This window comes from Cygnus atratus, chromosome 3 (genome assembly GCF_013377495.2).
Source record: "Cygnus atratus isolate AKBS03 ecotype Queensland, Australia chromosome 3, CAtr_DNAZoo_HiC_assembly, whole genome shotgun sequence".
Classification (NCBI taxonomy): Eukaryota; Metazoa; Chordata; class Aves; order Anseriformes; family Anatidae; genus Cygnus; species Cygnus atratus.
In genome coordinates, this window is record NC_066364.1 from 36583961 (window position 1) to 36604530 (window position 20570).

At 37.9% G+C, this 20570-nt stretch overlaps 1 protein-coding gene across 6 annotated transcripts in view; it reads right to left on the bottom strand.

The window, feature by feature from the left end:
* UBE3D (ubiquitin protein ligase E3D) overlaps positions 1–20570 on the bottom strand; it is an 82871-nt gene that overhangs the window by 18029 nt on the left and 44272 nt on the right. Inside the window, exons 9-11 of one of the 6 annotated variants that reach the window (XM_050709990.1) lie at positions 18465–18603; positions 14757–14842; positions 6325–7717 (exon numbers count right to left, since the gene is read on the bottom strand). In XM_050709990.1, coding sequence (XP_050565947.1) covers positions 7714–7717; positions 14757–14842; positions 18465–18603 — 229 coding nt within the window. In that variant the 3' untranslated portion in view covers positions 6325–7713. Of the gene's footprint in view, positions 1–6324; positions 7718–14030; positions 14632–14756; positions 14843–18464; positions 18604–20570 lie in introns of those variants that run through there. The other 5 variants (XM_050709988.1, XM_050709989.1, XM_050709992.1 and 2 more) reach the window with 5 other exon arrangements.

The following is a 20570-nucleotide window of genomic DNA, read 5'->3' on the forward strand; positions in this document are numbered from 1 at the left end:
ATAAACAACAATTTCACTGTTTAATGCTGGTTGGGTAATAAAACATTTTCAAAGCCTCAAAATGATTTAGGAGTTTAAGACCACTATCAGTGAGATCTGAGCTCCTAAATTATATCAGGCATTTTTACTGCGAGGATATCTGGCCCCAAATATCCCTACAACCATTACTAGGTGAAAATGATTTCTCTTTCCAGGGATCGAGCAAATTCTTTTGCCAGCTGCAGTCAGAAGAAAAGTCAAAACTAACTATTTTGACAATCAAACTCATGAAAACGGATGTTTTTGCAGGAAAAAAAAAATTACTGACCTCCCTTGAAGTTTCATAATGAAAGACAATATTCACCATCTTCAGAGTATCTTTCCCTCAACAATAAGCAAGATAATCAAAGATAAAAGCTTTTAAGTGTTTTTCTGTTTTGTTTTGCTTTAAAGCAGACTATGGTCAAACCCAAATCCTGCAAGTTACACCTGCTGGCATTAAGAGGAACTAAAAATTTCATACAACCATAAACGCAGATAAAGCAATGATTTTGAAAAGCAAAAGATTTATGGGGGAAGGTGTTGCAAAATGTATGGAGTTTAGTATTACTTTGTTTATTGCTGTTCCCCACGCCTGTTTCTTGAAAGTCTAGGATATTATGTAGAAAATAAATAAATTTTAACTAAGGAGATATAGGCAAGCTTGTCTGTCTGCAGCAAGGGTTCTCAGCTATAGGAACTCACAGCACTGTTGACTCTCCAAGTCAGAGCTTAGAATGAGAATATCATAAGAATTTAAAATGGTTGTATAGACTGTATTAGTCCCTTATGTCTTTCAACATTAAAAAGCTTTCCTGTGGCCTATGGAACTACTGACTGAAAAATGTAGTAACCTAATTTGTGGATGCTACATGTTTATGTTTCTGGTATTAAATGATGTTTGCATTTTAATAAGGTTTAATACAATTACCTATGACTTCAGTATGTTTAAGGTGCATCCCTTCTAAGTATTTCTTGTCAGTAGGCACCCATGAGACAACTAGTCTATTAAATTAGCAAGACGTTAAGGAAGGTTTTTAAATGGCAGATGACAAAGGATTCTCTTCAAAATGAATACCGAAGAATACAATTTTGACCCAACACAAAATCACACCTCATTTGGATTCTGACAACCTTAACAACAATAACGGCATCATTCAGAAGCTGAACTTGGCCCGTTATCATTGATTCTGCATATACTTTTGAACAACTCTGAACAACTCCCCTTAACTCAGTTGTCCAAGGGAGGTGATTAGTCATGTGGTGAAGTGCTTATAGAGCTCAAATCTAGGTTCATAAAAGGCTTATGGATCCCCGCCCCTGACAGGCAACAGATAACTCTGAATACTTACTCTCCATTGAGACAGAATCGAAGAATTCTGATGAATGATCAGCTAATGATTATTTCTGAAACCACTGGATGAAAATGAATTGGTCTTTCAAAATGAAAAGCTGCGCAAGGAACCTAAGAGGTTTTATGACTGGGCTTGACTAACTGATGATACATGACAAGTTATCTGCAATAGCAGAGGACTACACTTGATAACACACACGAGTTCCATGCAGTCCTTGCCACAAACCACACCAACTACTTCAAGCCTCCACAGTAAAAACTGATCACAAAAGCAAAGACAAAGATGGTCTTTTAATCAGATTCCCATGTCATCCTGTTAACACAGCACTAACAGTGGGAAATGCAAGCTAACGTCCTCCAAGCAGACTTAAGATGAACCTCGCTGTCTTGCATAGGGACAATAACTTCCACTGTAGGAGCAGGAGTGACCTTCCAGTACAATGATCTTTGACATACCCTAGCATTAAGTCAGAAGATTTTGAGTCTCAGAACACTGGTGTCCTTCCTTCTCAATATACCACCACTATCAAAAACACACACAAAAAAAAATACACAGGCATTTAATAATTCAAAAACAAACCTTTCATTCCAAGCATAGCCTTTTTCCTCACCAAAAGAAGTGCCAAAGATTATACAAAGACCCTGAGGTCTTCACTAATTTATTGCCATACAATTGCAATTTATGCAATGAGCAAATGCTCTTGTAAACTTCCTCTCCCCTGCTGATTGGACAGCTGTGCAGTCACTGGATAACACAGAAGGAGCAGAGGGAAGAGACAAGATGACATGAACAAGAGGCCAAGAGAGACGGAAGGGCTACCTTAAACCAGATCAAATAGTTTGCTGCTGAATATAAAACTACTTCCATAGATAACAAAGCAACTGGAGCTAATGCACGTCATTAAAATACTCAAAATAAAGCTGTAGGCAATGTCATGTGAATGAACACTGAATGGACATGGTACTAAAATACCTGGAAATACATCCTGAAGCAGCATGTACTGTAGACAACTTTTATCGTCATTCAGCCTTATCCAACTAAGTCCAATAAGCAATTCAGAAGGCAGCTTTCTCTAGTATATCACATTCTTCTACTTGTCAAAGTTATTTTCATATCTGATTCATTATGGAAAATATAGGTAAATGATCCTGTTCATCTTCCCTGATCTCCAAGAGATGCTGACTAGAAAACCCAAGCCTTTGCGCTCTCCAAATCTCTCTGCCATTTCTTCTAAATGGTGTTGAGTTCACACCCTTCGGGAGGTGCAATGCAAAAAAGAAAAGAAGCAAACAAACAAACCAAAAAATCAAGTATTTACATATATTTAATCAAAGGCACCAACTCCATTCCCCAAGAAAACCCTCAGAGTTGGATTTCTGAAGTTAAGCACAAGTTCATCTGTACCACTGCTCACCCTCTCTTCCTTTATTACTCTTACTTATCTACTTCATTTCAAAAAGAAACGCAGCAGCCCTTAAACATAAGGCTATGCGTCCATCACGTACCACAACAGATATTTGCATTGTGATGGAACCAAAGGCCTCAACAAGAATGAAATTGCAGTCACTAATAGCCACTTCCCTTCACAGATAATTTACACTCCTCACAAACAAACCACTCCTCAGGTAGTCATCTTTTACAGCCTCTCTTTCCTTTCCACATGTGAAATGCTTTGATTAAAATTTGAAAATCATCTCCTCAGATCATGTACCGTGCTTTTAATTTTTCAGCCAAGTGCTATGCACAGCTTTTATCTGTAATATAACAGATTGCCCAAGGACACACAGAACAAGCCATGGGAAGAGTCAGGATTTCCTGCCTCTTAATCCTCCCTCAGACTAGCTCTCTCACATTACTAATTTTAGGGGGACAGCTGTTGAGAGGGGAGGGGAGGGGAGGGGAGGGGAGATGGAGAGAGGTTTTGTTTGTTTGTTTTGTTTTTACATAAGTAAAAGTGGGTAGCAACAATAGCATGTGCCCACCCCAGAACAGTGAAAAAAATCCTGGGCCCATGAACATACAAGTGGTTGACATGAGTCAACTGTCTCATGGCTCACTTGAACACAACTCAAAACCGTTCTGTGTTACACTAGTCTATTTAACTAAGAAAGCTCAAGACCACCTATAATTAGCAGGAGATCAGGAACATTCAAGAGACAAATACAGATCGTGCAAAGGTGATGCATCAGCAGCCTGCAAATAATTAATACCCATCCTGATAATGCCACCTACTCCAAAAGGCTGTGCAACAGTTCACAAAACCCGTAACGTCACAAAGGAACAGGAAGATCATTTTTCATCCCCACAAAAGTAGGTCACCTATCACATTCTGAAAAAGAATCCAAGCAAAAAACAAATGGATTTTGAGACAAGTTGTACTCATTTATCATAGCAAAGCACAGCTCACACGGGGGCTTTGGCAGCCCTCTGGCTAACTGGCTGAAATGAGACCGATTTCAAAATAAAAAAGATGTTAAAACAGTTGTGCCAGTAGAAGACGTAACTGCAAACATGTATGTATGGGATATTTAGAGACTGCTTTACTTGCTGGGATGAGATGACAAGATTACAGAGGGATTACTGCCTACATATACAGGTAACTCAAAATTCATGCATTTTATTACTATCTGTGTTTATAGCAACACCAAGAAGTCTTGTATTCATGCACTCCCCAACTAACCCATAATGAAGAGATCTAGAGCAACATCCAACAGGTACAGCCAACCCTACATTGTGGGAATGGAGATGGTGTCTTTGGGTCCCAGGGATCTCATCAATGTCTATAAATACCTGATGGAGGGAACAAAGAAGAGAGAGCCAGGCTCTTCGCAGTAGCATCCATTGGCAGGACAAGAGGCAATGAGCACTAATTTAAACAAAAAAACAAAATTCCTTCCAAATACCATAAAACACTTTTTTACTGTGAGGATGGCTGAACACTGGCACAAGCTGCCAAGTAAAGTTATGGAGTCTTCATCCTCACAGATATTTAAAACCCGACTGTCCTGGGGAACCTGTGCTAGCTGACCCTACTTTAGTCACTTTCTGTGACTCTTTAAATACATTTTTGTTGCATACATTTTTAAAGTAAACAAGCTCATTTAAAAAAGATCGGTCACTAAGGCATCCTTCAAGACAAAGCTTTCCAATGTTTTTGTAAAACCTCAAAACCAGATTTTTTCTTCTCTCAGTCCATGCTCTTTTGGGGATGATTTAGATGGACTGCAAATTCCACTTTCCCTCATCAGCCAGCTCCCTAAGTTTCCCTTTTTACATCAGCTTCTTTCAATCACTTGAAAGATACTTCAGTCAAACAAATAGGGAACACTTCTGAGTTATACATCATCTTATAGCTTTGGTTGATTCCTCCCCCTGCCCCCCTTCATACCCTCTTTTCTTTATATTACAGCATAGTCTGTCCTTCAACTCATAGTTCCCTGCAATCCATATTATTCTCTTCAAGTTTCTTTTTTCCCCCTTTTTCTTTGGCTTTTTTTCAGCCACTGAATTCTTTCCAGTTTCAGATGAAAATAACAATTAGACTTTATTAGTATGAGACCTTTTCCTGAACCGATAAAAATCTTATTATTCAAAACAACGCTAGCATGATTTCTTTAACAGTGAGATTTTCATGTTCCTTTTCTTCTTTTTAGAAAACACTAATGACCTTCAAGGATAATCAGTTTTCCAGCTTCTTTCTTTCTATTCTTATTCTTATTTTTTAATCCAATTTTACCATCAAGGACAAGTATATATGAACAAATTATACATTGGAGTCATAGCTCCCTTGAGGTATCATTCTGGATTATTGAAGTACAATTATTATAACACATCAGTCTGCTCTAAGACTTCTAAAATACTGTTTAAAACTCCTTCCTTACAGCAAAGCCACTAAAAAATGCTATTAAAACCTAATTCATCTGCTTTGTAAAAATGAACATATTTAGCACTTCACAAAACTCAATGAATGAAAACCAGCATACGTTAGTAGAAATGTAGACAGATGATAATTAAGAAAATAGGTAGAAACAGGAAGGATCCCAAAATGGACAGGATTCAAAGTTGACAACCATAGCGTGATCTTAAAGCCTGAATAAAATAACCTGCAGCTGCTCAAAATTAAAGGTTGGACTGGATGATCTGAGAGGTCTTTTCCAACCTGAATGATTCTATTCTCTCAGTTTCATAAGGTAAACACCAAGAACTAGCAAAGAATGAAACCTCACATTTCTATGGGGATAACTTCAATTCAATTGTATTGCACTGAGGGGGGGGAACAGAAGAAAGGTTTGCCTTAGACACTCTCCTGGACTTGTCACACTAAAAGCCTTATCACTTTACAGATAATTTGAACAAATACTTTTATTTACTTTGATCATTTGCCACATTTCACCCACTTGCACCTTGAATTTAAACACTTTATACAAATTCTACTACACTGCATAAACAAATAAACTAAAAAAATACTAACTATACACTGAACCCCCAGACCCTCATATTCCTTCGTAAGCCAAATTGAATGTGCAATGCAACTGATCCTACCTAACTTTAATTATTTAAAATCATTCATTTTCCTATAGCCGACATTTTAAGACAGGCTTTCTAGTCTTTCAAACCTCAGAAATCATTCCAAATACCTTTTTTTTCCACACTACATATATTTTACATATAGTCATAGATACAACATCACTGTGTATTACACAAAGTCCAGGTAATGAAAAAATGCTTTGCACTTTTCCTTGTGTTCTATTTCCCTGACTGAACTTCTTTCCCCAGCCATTAAATACAAACAAAGCTTGTTTAAAAGACAGATCGAAAGACAGAAGGAGAGAAAAGCACAGACCTTGAACACCAGGAGTGAAATTAAATTAGTTAACTGCTAGAAGCATGAAGCGTTAATGAAATAGCACTGGAGAATTTTCTCCTTATGAGGAACATTTATTCAATGTTAATTAAATTCTTTTATTCAAAATCTATATTTACCCAAGCATAAAAATATTACATCATATCAATAGCTGAAGAGTGTAAGCACTACTGCACTAAAAGCATCTTTTTTCCCATCTAGTGGAGTGCAGCCTTTAAATCATTGATATTATTTGAAGTGTTCAAAGAAATGATGGGGACACAAAAACAACAACAACCCAACCAAACAGAAAAACACCAGAGAAACCTCTGCATGAACCAGAAACCACAGTTATTAATTCATTTGTCTAATGAATAGCTATCAGAGACTAGCTCCAAGCATTTTCTTACGAAGTTCACATCCAATAGTGTTAATGAGGAACTTTCACAGAGCCCACAACAATTATTTCCCTACAATAAATCCAGGTGGCTGGTTTGTTCATTTGCAGTCCAGTTCTGCACCACTGAAACCAAAAAGTTTTGACATTAACTTCGATAGGTTCAGTAACTGAGTTTCACCAGGGTTTTCTCTAGTTTCTGAGCTACATTTAAAAAAGCGTAAGCAGCATCTCACTTCTGACAGTTCATTTTAACTAAATCACAGGAGCACAGTAAGTTCCAGGTGGAATTGGAGCTATGCTTCATCTTAATCTGGTGTTGTGGATACAACATTGGTGACTGCTAGAGTCCTCACAGGCACTGGTCCAAAAAGCCGACAAACTAGAGAATGGTCTCCTCCTTGTCAAATTTTGGCCTCACCAGTATCCTGGCTCCTCCCAGAAGAGTTCAGAAGAGCACTACGCTGCTGGAGCACTTCTCCAGCTCCAGCTCTCCAACAACATCAGCACTTGAGCAGAAAAAAAAAAAAAAAAAAGTGAAATTCTTATTTACTTACATAGATAAATTGCAACCTCTGAAGGTTAGCTATGTGGTATGCAACATGGATTTAATTTTATTTGCTGTTGAATTTCTTCTTAAAAGTCTACATTAAACCCTTCAAACTGAAAAAGTTCTCACTTTGTTCACTGTTACCAGGATTAAGTCTAGATTTTAGAAAGAGCACTATATGAAGGGGCAGGAAGGGGTAGAAAATAAGAGTAGAGGAGGAAAGTAAAAAAAAAAAATTACAGAATAAAACACATTAAGTTCTAAAGATAATATTTGGTTGCATTCTAGATATCACCTTAAAACAGAAAGAGCAGTCCTTAATGGAATATATCCCCAGGATAACCATGTGGAATAGACACTTTTGATTAATTTAACTAGTCACTAGCTACTGTTCTATAAAAATATAGCTGAAAATGTATTTCCTTTCTGTGGAAGCAGAGAACGCAACCTGAATTCAGAACCGGTGTGTTCAGCAGAAAGTTGATTCTACGCTGTTCCACAGAAGGATGTAAAGCTCAGTTGTTCACCTTCCAGCCTCAGTTTTTCTACCTTACCTGAAAAGAAGTAAGGTAAATTAGACAACAGTGAGTACTAGAAATTAATTTCTAACCAGTGAAAAGGCATACATGAATTGCAGGGCTGTCTGCTCATAAGTGGTACAGAAACAAAGTAAAATGGTACATAATAGAAATGAAAAAGTGACATGAAAACACCATTGCAGAAAACCTAAGTAGTCAACAAAGAGGAAAACAAAGCAGTCCTAGAATGTAATGTATTCTGAAAACCTGGTGGATGATGACTGGAACTGACTTTGTATGAAAACATCACATAAAGAATAAGCAGCAGGCTGCTTGGTGAGTTAAAACAGAAATCTGTTAGCTAGTCATCCCCCATTACACAATGATAGCCATCTTTTTTGATACAGTAGGACATTTAAATATAAACGCAAAAAGAAATGCATCAAAGACTGGAGCACCAACAGCAAGGAGAATTTCTATCTGAAACTGAATTATGCAGGCAAACAGTTACTGATAATAACCAGAACTCGAGTCAGTGATAGCAATTACAGAAAGTGAAAACATCTGAACAGTACAATGTCCTGTCTTTTTCAGGGTCGCATTTAGGAATAGCAAGTATTCTGAAAGAACTTGTAAGTGGACCGAGCAGCCAACATAGTCTGTGAGATTACAACATTTTCACTTGTACAAGTTTGCAGGCAAGACTATTTTTCATGTAGCCAGAGTGATAAATATTAATCTCTTCTATTTTCCTTGTAAAATTCAAGCTTACTAAAAGCAACAGAAAGAAGTTAGCTCCCCAGCTTGTTTTATCAATTCACAGTGCCAAAACTCATAAAAATAATGAAGACTGAGAACTGACCTGTTAAGACAGTCTCTTCCTCTATAGCCTATGCTTTTATAATTTACGTTAATGATATGGAAAATATTTTTATATTTATTTTCCATCAGGCAGAATCATTTCCTATTTCCCTTGTCAAGCTGCTGGGAGACAGATAGAGAAACATTAACCAGAAAGCCTGGCGGAAGTCCAAGCAGCACTCCCATTCTGCCCACCCGACGCTCCCTGTGATCTCACTTGGCTAGTGCCTAGTCGGATTCCTCCAAGTTTTCCTGCCTGCTGCGAAATGGTTGCCAGGTTTCACCTCAAGGCATTAACAGCTTGCCGTTGAAGGCTAAATGATTGCTGCATCTCAGTAGGCTGTGTTAATACCTACATACCCTTGTGCCCTTCTCTTTCTTCTTCCTGTAGAGTATTCCAAGTCTTATTTTGGGAGCACTGTGAAATGTACACGCTGAGATACTTCCTCGCACGCCCATGCGTAGAGGAGCTTCCTTTAATTCAGAAGTAGTGGGGCTGCAGTACAAACAAATATTTGCACAACTGATCTTTCTTACTGGTCAAAACAGCAAGCAACTTAGAGACGATGGAAATAGTCCTGCTCTCTCTGAGGTCTGTCAGAGTTTGGATGGTTTATGTCAATGGGAACAGCAGCAGCCTACTGCTTTTCTCTTCCATATTCCTTCATGTTTTACCCTGCCTCTGGACAGACAGCTACTTGACCTCCCCCCACATCCACATTTCTTCCTATTCTAGCTTTCTTAATCTCTAAACTTAAAAGTTTTCCTCCCTAACAAGCAAGAGCTTTCAAGCACTACCATTTGTCACCAGCCATCAAGCACAGATCAGAGACCTATGATTTAAGCACACAGACTCAGAGCCCAGCACTCCCTACTGACATCGCAACAGAATGATGGACTTGTATTTCCGAGAGAAGGCAAACCGTATGTTTCTCACTGGGGGCATTACTGAGTTCTTAACCAAAGATCCATTCCAGACTCATTTTCAACTGACAATAAAAAAGGAGAGCTTAACAACCCTCTTCCTTTTTGTCCACCACGTACTTTATCATAGTCAAGTCATCGATTCAATTATTACAGTCTGGCTTTGCAGACTTCTGTATATTTGCCCATTTGTCTCCTTGAAGACATCATTACCATTTCCAGCTCTTCAACACATAACACTGCTCAACTGCTCTGAGTGCCTTGGCAAGATGCCCTGCCTGCTAATACAATGCTAGGACTCAGTGACATCCTCTTTCAGGATCCCTCTGAATTTTGTAATCTGTGATAATACACACCTATCCCAGCCTACAGCTGCAATCTGGTAAGGCTGAATCCATCTATTTTTAAAGCACCTGTAAACCCACTAAGAAGCAACCTTATAAATGCATCTCAGATTTTTTCTGGGCTTCTTAAGTAGTTTCAAAACTTCCATCCAGACTCTTAAAGGAAACGAACAGCATCACAGCTTTCCATAACAATACCTATTCACAAAGCACACAGCATAATAACATGAAACCTTAAGAAAAAAAATTTCCATTATAGAATCACTGTTGTCCAGTGACTCAGTATTATTTTCAAGACAACAGCTGACTGCCTAGCTCTGTGCAGCTGATAACTAGATTTCTGTACCTTGTTTGCTGGGAGATTGGAACTTACTCCTCACTCAAGTCAATCTGTTAATTACGAACTGCACAGAGCTAAGACTAACTTGGATAAATCAAAGTTTTGGAGGGAAGCAGCTCAGAAGAATTACCTATAAACCACACCAAACACATACAGCATTATTTGATCTTACATGGGTCTAAACATTTCTTTTGAGCAGAGCCTGTTTCTCAGTCAGAAGGGTGACACTCTCAGTTAATAGAGAAAAACAGATGTTCTCAAAATGTATCAGGCCTCCCATATAAAGACTCTTCTTTAGGTACATAAACAGAGGTATTTGGCTGATCTCATTTCATAACACTTTCCTGATAAACACTCTGGGCGTTTGGTGCCTGTTCATAAAGAACATCAACCCTCAGTTTGTGTCTAATAGGACTTCATGGACACAAGCAGTGGATAATTAACACCTAAGCAAGCAGCTACACTTTTAGAATTCAAAATGAGTTGGGAAAATCAGACCTTCCACAATAGAAGCCAAAAGGAAATAAAATGAATGGTATTAATCAAGACACTTTCAATCCTGATTAGTTCCATCTTCACCCCGTTTGAGGAGTTGATAAGATGGGCCGTACCAGGCTATCTAAATTAGATTTCTGTAACCAATTGTGCATTCACGTCTAAATGGCTAATAACATATCTGAGCACATTTTCTAAGAAAACTACAATGAAATGCATCACCAGATGCTGATATTACACTTCATCCCTTAGGTCTTTTTTCTCCATATGCAAGCGAATACTTAGTTTTTAAGAAGCCCACCCAGGTGTTTGTTGCTGGAGTCTAGATGGAGAGAATTGCATGCAAATGAACTGATTCCTCAGGCAGATCTTCCTCTCAAGCAGCAGGGAACTGTATTTCCAGAAGAGGCAATTGCCTCTGTACTACACGTACACTGCCTCTCACCAGGAGCTCATGATTTTTGTAATTAAACCTACTTCTGCTTATCATATGCCCAGATTCGCCCTCTCTGATTTCTTCTGTAGTGGTGAACAGGCATGGAAGAAACAGATGACAAATTCTGAATCTCAGTTTAGGAGATTTAGGTCCTGACTCTCCACCACAGAGCACTGAAGCAATCACAAAATTTTGTGCTTCCAGCAGTAAGCTCAGCCTGCATTTTTCCCATTCAGTGTTTCAGCTTAGGTTTAGAGGTGATTGAGTTGTTTGGTTTCTGGCTGATAGAAACGGGCAACTCCTTTCCATTAAAGGAAGTGCAGACATACCACACATTAGATAAGTGGGATAATACCTTCCCATCAGCATCTCCACAGCAGCACCAGATCTCATAACGCCATAGTGCAGAAATGCATGCCTGTCCTGCAGCTACGGATTAGTCACATCAAGGACACAGAGGGGAGGTACAAGACATAGCTCAACACGCCCCTGCAAATGGAGAATATCCATGCCAAACAGTTCTCAGATAAGAGACATTGTTCTACTAGTTTATGCAGAATCAATAGTGGGAATGGTTTTTAGTTATGGTTCAACAAAGACTTCAAAATAGTAATTACAGTTCAAGAAAAAAATTGTTCTATTTCAGCTTGAGGCCCTGAGAGTGAACATTAAAAAAAGGAGAGAGTCCCAGTGTTGAAGAAATACCACAGACTGCTCTAGAGATACTTTTGAAAAGGTAGCTTACAGTGATCACTGATAACCTGGGTGGTATGATAAAAATCACCTCATTAAAGGACAATTAAATAGCAGACAAGAAAAACAAGGCAATCGCTAAATTGAACCTAGAAATTTTTATCATTCTGCAAAGAAGCATTTAAATTCATCTTTGAAACACTAATTCTTTTAATACTGCTTGCTCTTGTCAGCATTTTCTCAAAATCACTTCATAACTCTAATTATTCTGCAGTGTTTGAACAGATTTATTATGGCTTTTATTAAATGCAAACAAACAAACAAAAATACACACACGTTATAACTTCTTTTATTTTCAAGTCAGTTAAATATCTGTATGCTTATTTAGAAAAGACTGCATCTGCTTTCCATGGGCTCTAAGGCTTAGTCACTTGTTTCCTATTTACAATAAATTGTTTCAAATCAAACTTTAAAATTCCACATAATTATCACAATAAAACATTTATTAGCACATGCAATGCAAAATAAAATCCAAAGATTTAAGAAAGAGTAGGTGTTTTGGATCCTTTCCGTAGGAAACAGTTGTGTTGTTTTTTTTGAAGAAACTATAAAAGCATCCCAAGCAAAATGAAGCCATCCTATGTCATCCTAGCAACTGACTGGAGTTAGTCAAAAATGGAAAAAGCACTTTTATCCAAATCTGAGGGAAGGGAAGGGCAGGGCAGGGCAGGGCAGGGACATTAGTTTCCAGCCAAATAACACCCAAAAGAGGCTGACACTGACTACACTTGGTTTACTCACTGTAGTTTACAATTTGTAAAACTGGTCAGTAAAGGGGAACAAAAATTACTGTATTTCAACAGAATGCAATGTATTTGCAGTGTTTTCTCTGTATTACTGTGAGCTTCTGTATTACTGTGAGCTCCAGTCTGTGAGCTTCCGACAAAAATTAAAAAACCCTAGTTTGTCTAAAGAAATCCTAAGGGATTTAGGATCCAATTGTCTGAAAAATATTGTAGAATATACATACACATATCCAAATCTGTAATTCATTCTGTGGGAGATGAGTAAGCAAGTAATACAAAGCTTAATTTAAAAAATGTTTAAAAAGATAATATTTCAATGCATAAATGGACTTATTTTTCTTTTCTGGGACAGGTGAATTTAAAAATATTGAAAGCCTATTCCTTCTCTCTTGATATTTTCATCTTTTATATCGCTATTTCCCAAATAACTTTGAACCACAGTATCTCCTGTTTGACAGAACTCCAGAGGAGTGGAGTCCAACTTAAAAGATTCTGTGTGACATCTGCAGCTCCAAATGCTCAGAAGGGAACAAAAGGAGGAGCTGAGCCGAGCATATTTTTCTAAATTTTACTCAGCAGTTTGCTTCAGAAAGGATTGTCAGAACACACAGGTATATCTGCAATCATCCTCAATTCCTGAAGCATACCTTAAGCTAACTTCTTTTACCACAAACAAGTTTGAGAATGCTATTTTAAGCATATAGATATATAAAAGTCTCAACACTGAAAAAAGCACTGCATGTGAAGGCATGCTTTAGCTCAGACCACGTGCAGACCAAAGAGACAGCAGTAATTTTGTATTTTGCCTTCCATAAGTCTTGTATACTTTTGATACTCACATAGTAGAGCCATTAAACTACAATGGATACTGGTTTCATTCATTTTTGTATTTTCTGAGCAACATTCTACTTCACATCTCTACCACTGTCTATTTTAGAATGTTTCTGCAGCTGATTAAAAGACTTCAAGTGATAAAAAACTTGATTCATGAACTCAATTTTTTATAATAATTTTTATTTTTTAAAAAGGTTCTACTTCTCTTAACTAACTGAAGTGGACAGTGTGCTGATAAACTTCCAGTGACACTGGGTTCAGCACTGAAGAGTATCAGGAACATACAGACTGCTCAGCAGTCTTTAAAGTAAGCACAATCTTCTTTCAATATCATACAACTGTAACAGTAAAAATAAAACTGTGATCTATTTAACTACAAGAACTGTTGCTACACTCTATGGCCTTATGAATAGAGCCTTGATATGGGAAGTAAAATGCCTGGTTTCCCACAATAATACCAGTGAGAGAGAATGTGCCGAACAGCCCCATACATCATCATAAGAATTCAATATCCAAGACATTTTCTGTTCACTGTGCTTGAATTCAGAGAAAGACAAGATAAGGTTAGCAAAACAGTAGAGATTACTTGTCACTTTAAAGCATCTCCCTGTGTTAACTGTTCTGTGTTGTAAGCTCTGAAGTACCAACACACTTTCCCAGACTGCGCTGAGAAGTAGCAGCTGAGCAGTTCGGTGATGAAGTACACGGCATCTCAAGTGGGTGATAGCTACAAGTGCTCGCAAGTATTATTTATAAAATACAAAGTCCAACCATTCCTGAAGCAAAGGGGTGTCAGCTCAGGTGGAGAGCCAGATAGATCAAGAGTGCAGTAAGGTAACACAGCCTTCTGTGTAACATAATGGAGCTGAACACAGAGGGGTAAAACAATGCTCAGAGCAAAAGCAAGCTAAGAAACTTCTGAATCTTTTCTAGCATCTACTTCTTCTCTCCCTTCTTACTGCTTTCTGCACAGCTCCAGGATAAATATGAAGTACTTCAGTCATCCTACTCCCACAGTTCTAGGCATCCTGGTATGGGTGAGGGATTGTAAACCTGGCAAAGTGCAAGTCAGGACAGCAAATCCACGTTCTCTGGTAAACCTGGGGGCAGCCAGCAACCATCAAGAGCTAGTCCTTCCTTTTGGTCCTTCTAGAGTTTCCAGGCTCAAGCTTGCTAAGATTTGACTCTCTCCAGTCCACCAGAAAACATCAGTGTCACTGCACAGGTATAATGAGAGACGAGTCAAAGGCAGCCTGGGACCTAGAATCAACAGTCCACTCTAACAAAACAAAAGAAAAAAAAAAAAAGGAAGCTTAAAAGCTGGTTGTGGTGATCAACCTACCCCTTTAAACTGAGAGCTGTGTACCGTAGTCTACTGCTGCTCCTTTCTTCCAGGCTGCTCCAGTGATGTAAACCACAGTGAAGAATCTTCACAGGGTCAAAACAGAATGAAAAGGGATTTCAAATATTATGTTACTAAGCAGTAGCATGCTGTTGGAAAATAAAATGTAATTTATGTCTCAGCACAGATATAGAGTCTGTTAAGCTAGTCCCAGAGAGCATTTCTAGAGCACAAAGCAGAACAGAGTTTATTACAGAGATGATTAGCAACTAAACACATTTACTTAATGTGGTTTTTACAACCTAAACATCACCCACGTATGCAGTATACCAACTAAAGATTTTGACTTGTCAACACTGCAACACTGAAATGTAATCAAGAGATAGAGTAAATACAGTCTCAAACAACACAGGGGTATGGATAAGATCATTTCTGTCTACTTAATTACAGGTAGCTGGCAGTATGTTTTAAAGTTTTACTAATATGAGCTAAACTATAACTTTTAGTTCACAACATATACGGCTGCCTGTTAGATTCATTTTAAAATACTCTATCAGAACATGAAAAATGCCCCAGTGATCCATTTAGCTCCATATCACATGTCTAATAGTGGGAACATTTAGGAAAGCAGAAAGCTCTGGCACGTCCCTGGGTCATTTCCCTGCGAAGTCCCTCAGCATTCAACATCCAGTGCTCAGTGGCCTAGAACCTGGCCTCCTGTTGAACAAGACTGCCACTTGTGGATAAAGAAAGAAAACATCTCTACAGTAGTTTTCAGTTCAAATATAAGCATTATTTTAATATATATATGATTTCTTTTTCTAGGCCATCGCAGATATGCTTAAGAAAGCAAAACTAATTTTTGTCATTTTGCTATTGCTCCATTAAGACACAACAAATATCAGAGTTTTCTATTAGTGCCCTTCTATTACTTATCATTTCACTCAAAGTCTTCTGTATTTTGATTGCAGAGGGATCTTACGCTCAGGTAACAGCACAACTTAATATCATTATTCCACCTCTCTGTGGATCTTGCCAATTTTTCCAGGAAAAGTACAGAAAAACTAGGACATATAATTCTAATACTTGCTTTACAGAAGGTGAACATCAGTGCAAAGAACCAAGGCAAAAAAATGATAAGGCTGGTAGCTTATTGTAAAGCTTCAGAGAAGAAAGCTGAGGCAAATTTTGTTTCTGCTTCATGGATTCACAAACAGAGGCCTAAACAAGGTTCCCAAGGATAAAAATAAATAAAGCAATATTTTCCTGGATGGTGTGTGCCCTCCAGGACAAACATTTTATGATGCAACAAGGAAAGTGAAAGTTAGAGCCAGGACCTTATCATAACAGCCATTTTTCTTCCCTCACATTTAGCAAAACACCACATTATCTTATTAGAGTAGGTTTCAGAACTTTGCTTTTTTTGAAAACTACAAATCTGTTCTTTTCTTGTTGCTGTGAGAGCAGACAATGGGAATCAGCTTAAAATGATAAAGCAGTATCTTCAGCCTGAAATCATTTTCTTAACCAAAATTACAACAATCTGACATTGTCACATCAAGCACTTTGCCACACAGATTGGCAAACTAAGGTCTGAACAGGTCAATCCTAGAAGACATGTCCCCCACAATTCAGCAAAGCATGGTGATATTTGCTTCTAATTAAACCCTCCGTGGTCCCACTGAACTTTAAGTTTGAATGATCTGTTCAGTAACAGGCCAGAAGGAACAAATACAAATTCAGAAAACATGGGTTCCTAAACTCCAATTGACATTTTTGGGTTTTTGCCCTCACAGATGGATGTGCTTGGAAAACAAAGTCTCCAAGCGAAATACTTTTAGAGGAGTCACAGGAGAAACAACACACCACGTCCTTCCTCAGCGATCACCTCTCCTGGTGACCAACGAGGGCTTCCATGGCCGGGTAGGCCCCTACTGTGCCAGCGGCCATCAGCAGGGCACAACCCACCGGAGAGGCACCACAAAGACTCCCAAGGCATCCCCATTCTGTGTCTGGGGAGCACCACCACTGACTTGTCTCTAGGCTGCAAGGATTTAAGGGTTTGATGGTTTAAAGTCTGATGAATCCCAAATGCCCCAGGAACAATCAAGTACAAGCATGCAGATTCTGACAAGGAAAAAGAAAAGGCTAAGGTATTTTGTGTTCTTGGAGGTAAAAACCTTCCTCGATTTACTGATTCACATCTGCACACACACACAGTCTGTTTTCATTTGCTATCTCTACACAGATTAAAAAAAAGAAAAGAAATCCTAAGTACATGACCTTAGACTTTCATCACATTATCGACAATGTAATGGACAATGAATCCATTCTCCTAGATTAGTCAACCAAAACATTCACTTCTTAATAGGAAACATAGATTAGTCAACTGTACGAACAGTTATTATTTACCAATCTTTGAAACAGGATATTCTTCAATTTTATGGCTTCCAAATGTACAATCCAGTAACAATCCTGACCTTTGGTATTAAAGCATCATTTTGAAATGATAAATGGATGCTGTTCAGTTGAGAGATCTCCATACACAGATCCCCTGTTTTCAAGTTCACAGGATACAAAGGAAGGACACAATGCAGGTGCATATTTATTTCCTAACATTTAGATGTGTTTTCAGCAGTTGTCCATCATTGTAACCATATTATAAATCAATTACTTGATTTTGTTTTATGGCCATCTTCTTCCTAGGTTCTTTCTGGCTCCAAAATTCTGCAATAAGATTACCTTTCACTGAACATATTTCAGGAGCACAAATTACATATTCTCTTGCCTTAACTGAAAACTGGGAATGCAGACAAATAGAAGGTACAAGATTTTCTGCTACAGACTCTTTAGGACACTCATTTCCACTAAGATGACCATTATTCTATCAGACCATTATTCTGTCAAACACAGCTTCAGATACATTTACTGCTCAACATCTGATAGTTTAGATTTGCATCAACTCACAGCTAATGGACTACGTAACTACAAGGGAAGACAAGTATCAAAAAAGAAAAAAGGATGAGTTGATCTGTTGCATCTGATGAATCGAGGTGCCTGTATATATTGCTTTTAAAAATTGTATGTGTTCAGAAACATGTTTAGATCATGCAAATCACTATTTAACACGCCTTCAGCAATGGTTTTCTGAGGAAAATTCCCATGAATAGTGAGAACTATTTCAGCAGTAACATAGAGTGACATTCACATGGGACAAAACTGTGAATGCTTCACTACTAATTTTATACACTGGCTTGCATATTTTGTCCTATTGCTCCAACCGACTTTCACCACTGTCAATCTTTATTTTTAGCTGCGGACTTATGTGTATATATTACTTTTTATTATTTTTTTTTTAAGACAAGAAGACTTTATATAATGATGCATTTCAACAGAATTATTGAAATTACTGAACATTCTAGCTACTCCAGACTAAGTCTGAAAATTTTATTTTCTTACTTTAAACACTAAATTTAAACAGTGATTCACTGTTTAAAAACCCAATGGCATTGCTTGCCCTGGTCTACGTTCAATACTACTGGAAAAAACTGAGGATGAAAAGAAATTCTCCTTTGCTATATATAATTTAATGAAGAGTTATGCAACACCAGAAGATAAACATTTAGTTTAAAAGGGCTTATGGGCCCCAGGGATCTCTCTATTTCCTAGAAATAACACCATTATACTGAAATAGCAGCTGCTCCTTACCTGAAAAGAGTTCATGCACTGAAGTGAAGGGGGCAGAGAGGTAGTACTCAATCCCAGTATCAGCAATAATTCCAGACAAGTTTCTGATGGAAATTTTAAGGGATGAACTCCAAAATCATTTTCCCATGCATCAGCAAGGCTGTAAATTAAAAGAAATATATTTATATATATAAAATATACCTGAAAACCAAGTATTTCAAATGAATACTAGAATGTGCCATAGTATTGTGATAAAAGATTCTCCTCACTTGTTATTCCTCTCCTTGTAAGTCACAGGTAAGTGTATCTGCCAGAAATACCAGGTGCATTTAGAGCACTTTATACCTACTGCCAATTTTACAGAAAGATATATAACTCGAAAGGAAAACTTAGCACACACTAGAACAATTCACTCACATTTCTTACTCCAAGTTGAATATTTCTGAACCAAATGTTAACTGCCACTAGCAAATTCCCATCATATGGTGTTTTTACACATAGAGCATTCTAACTGGAAAATAATGCCTCCACTTTTTGTCCTTTCACTTCTGAAAACACAGGAGAGACAGACGTGATTTCAAAAATTGATATTTATGATGCTCTCATTGTAACCTTACTAACACTAAGCACACCCAGTTCCTTTTATACAGCTTTCTGCTTTAGATGTATTAAAAGAATTAAGATTTTTAGAGCTAATCACACCCTATAAAAACATTCTGAAAGCATGTTTCTATAAACTGTTCCTGCTACCACATGGTGAAGAACAAGATCAGTTTAACAAGATTAAATCAAAACATGAGAATATTCTACATCCTATTGTGCGTTAAGGAAGAAACAAGCCTGCACAAACTGTCAGATTGGTTAGCGATCCAGTTATTTACTAATTTCATCTGACCAGCTAGTACCATATACTCCAGACCAAGACAGATGCCGATTATTCTCAGCAGATTTGGAAACATTACATTTTGGAAGACAATGTTTGCTACCTTTCTATGTCCAAAACTTCAAGATTTCAATACACAACTTTGGCATCAGCTTTCATTTTTAAATTCCTCCAGCTCTTCTGCAGACAAATTGTTCAAACTGACTAATCTTTTGCTCTTGAACTCATCTGCTTGTTTTGATGTCTTATCTAGAAACAGCTGAATTTTTATAAGCATATAAAAGGGTAGGCATTACTGTAAGATTCACCGCAAGTGAAAACTAAGCAAGTATTCACTCTGTCTGTATCCTTCTGGATGATACTCATTCCCTCAAGTCTAACAAAACTTGTCTGTAAAGTCAGATATAGGCTTCTTAGATATAGGCTTACATATGCACTTTTTATGCACATGCTTCTACTGTTAACTCTTCCCAGCGCCACTATTAGCTCTTCTGCATTTTCTACTTAGCTTAATTTGCACATCTTTCTTCAAAGAGTCAGTATATTTTTTTCTTAGCTGCATTTGTAAGGAGGTAAGAAACTGGCCTCTTGAATTTTAACTGTTTTTTTCCTTTCCTAACCTTTACATTTTCTCATCCTCCTTTGCTTATCTATGGGTCTGTAATAATCCACTTCTGCTTCAAGACACAGATGTAAAACCCACAGTGCACACAAGGTCAGAGGGGCCTTCATCTCCTTAAAAAAAATAAAAAATACAGGATTGTGTTCTTGCACTCTTTTGTTTGTTTTTAATTCACAGTAAAAGAGAATTATATCACTTCTAAATTACCATATATACTATGTCTTTCTCAACCCAAAGCCAGAGTGAACAGGTCACTTTGACATGAGGAGATTCAAACCATGCAGGGAAGGAGAAGAAAGAAGGGTGTCTAGCCTGGCACTCTCTGGCATTTCATATGGCGGTACCTCACATAAGGTCTCCCCACATGGCTGACACCACATCAAAGAACCGAGGCCAAAACCTGCCGCACAACAAAGCCTTCATAATACGCAGAATGTGGCTGGAAATTGGTTCAGGTACTGTAGCTGTGCCAGACAGATCTGGAAAAGCTGTTTAAAGCTACCGCACAAAAACTGTCTGCTAGGACATGAAGGTGAGCAGCTCAGAAGACACCCTGGAGTATTTTCACAATCGAAAGGTACAAACCTTCAGCTAAGCCTCCGGATACTTTATCTATATTAAA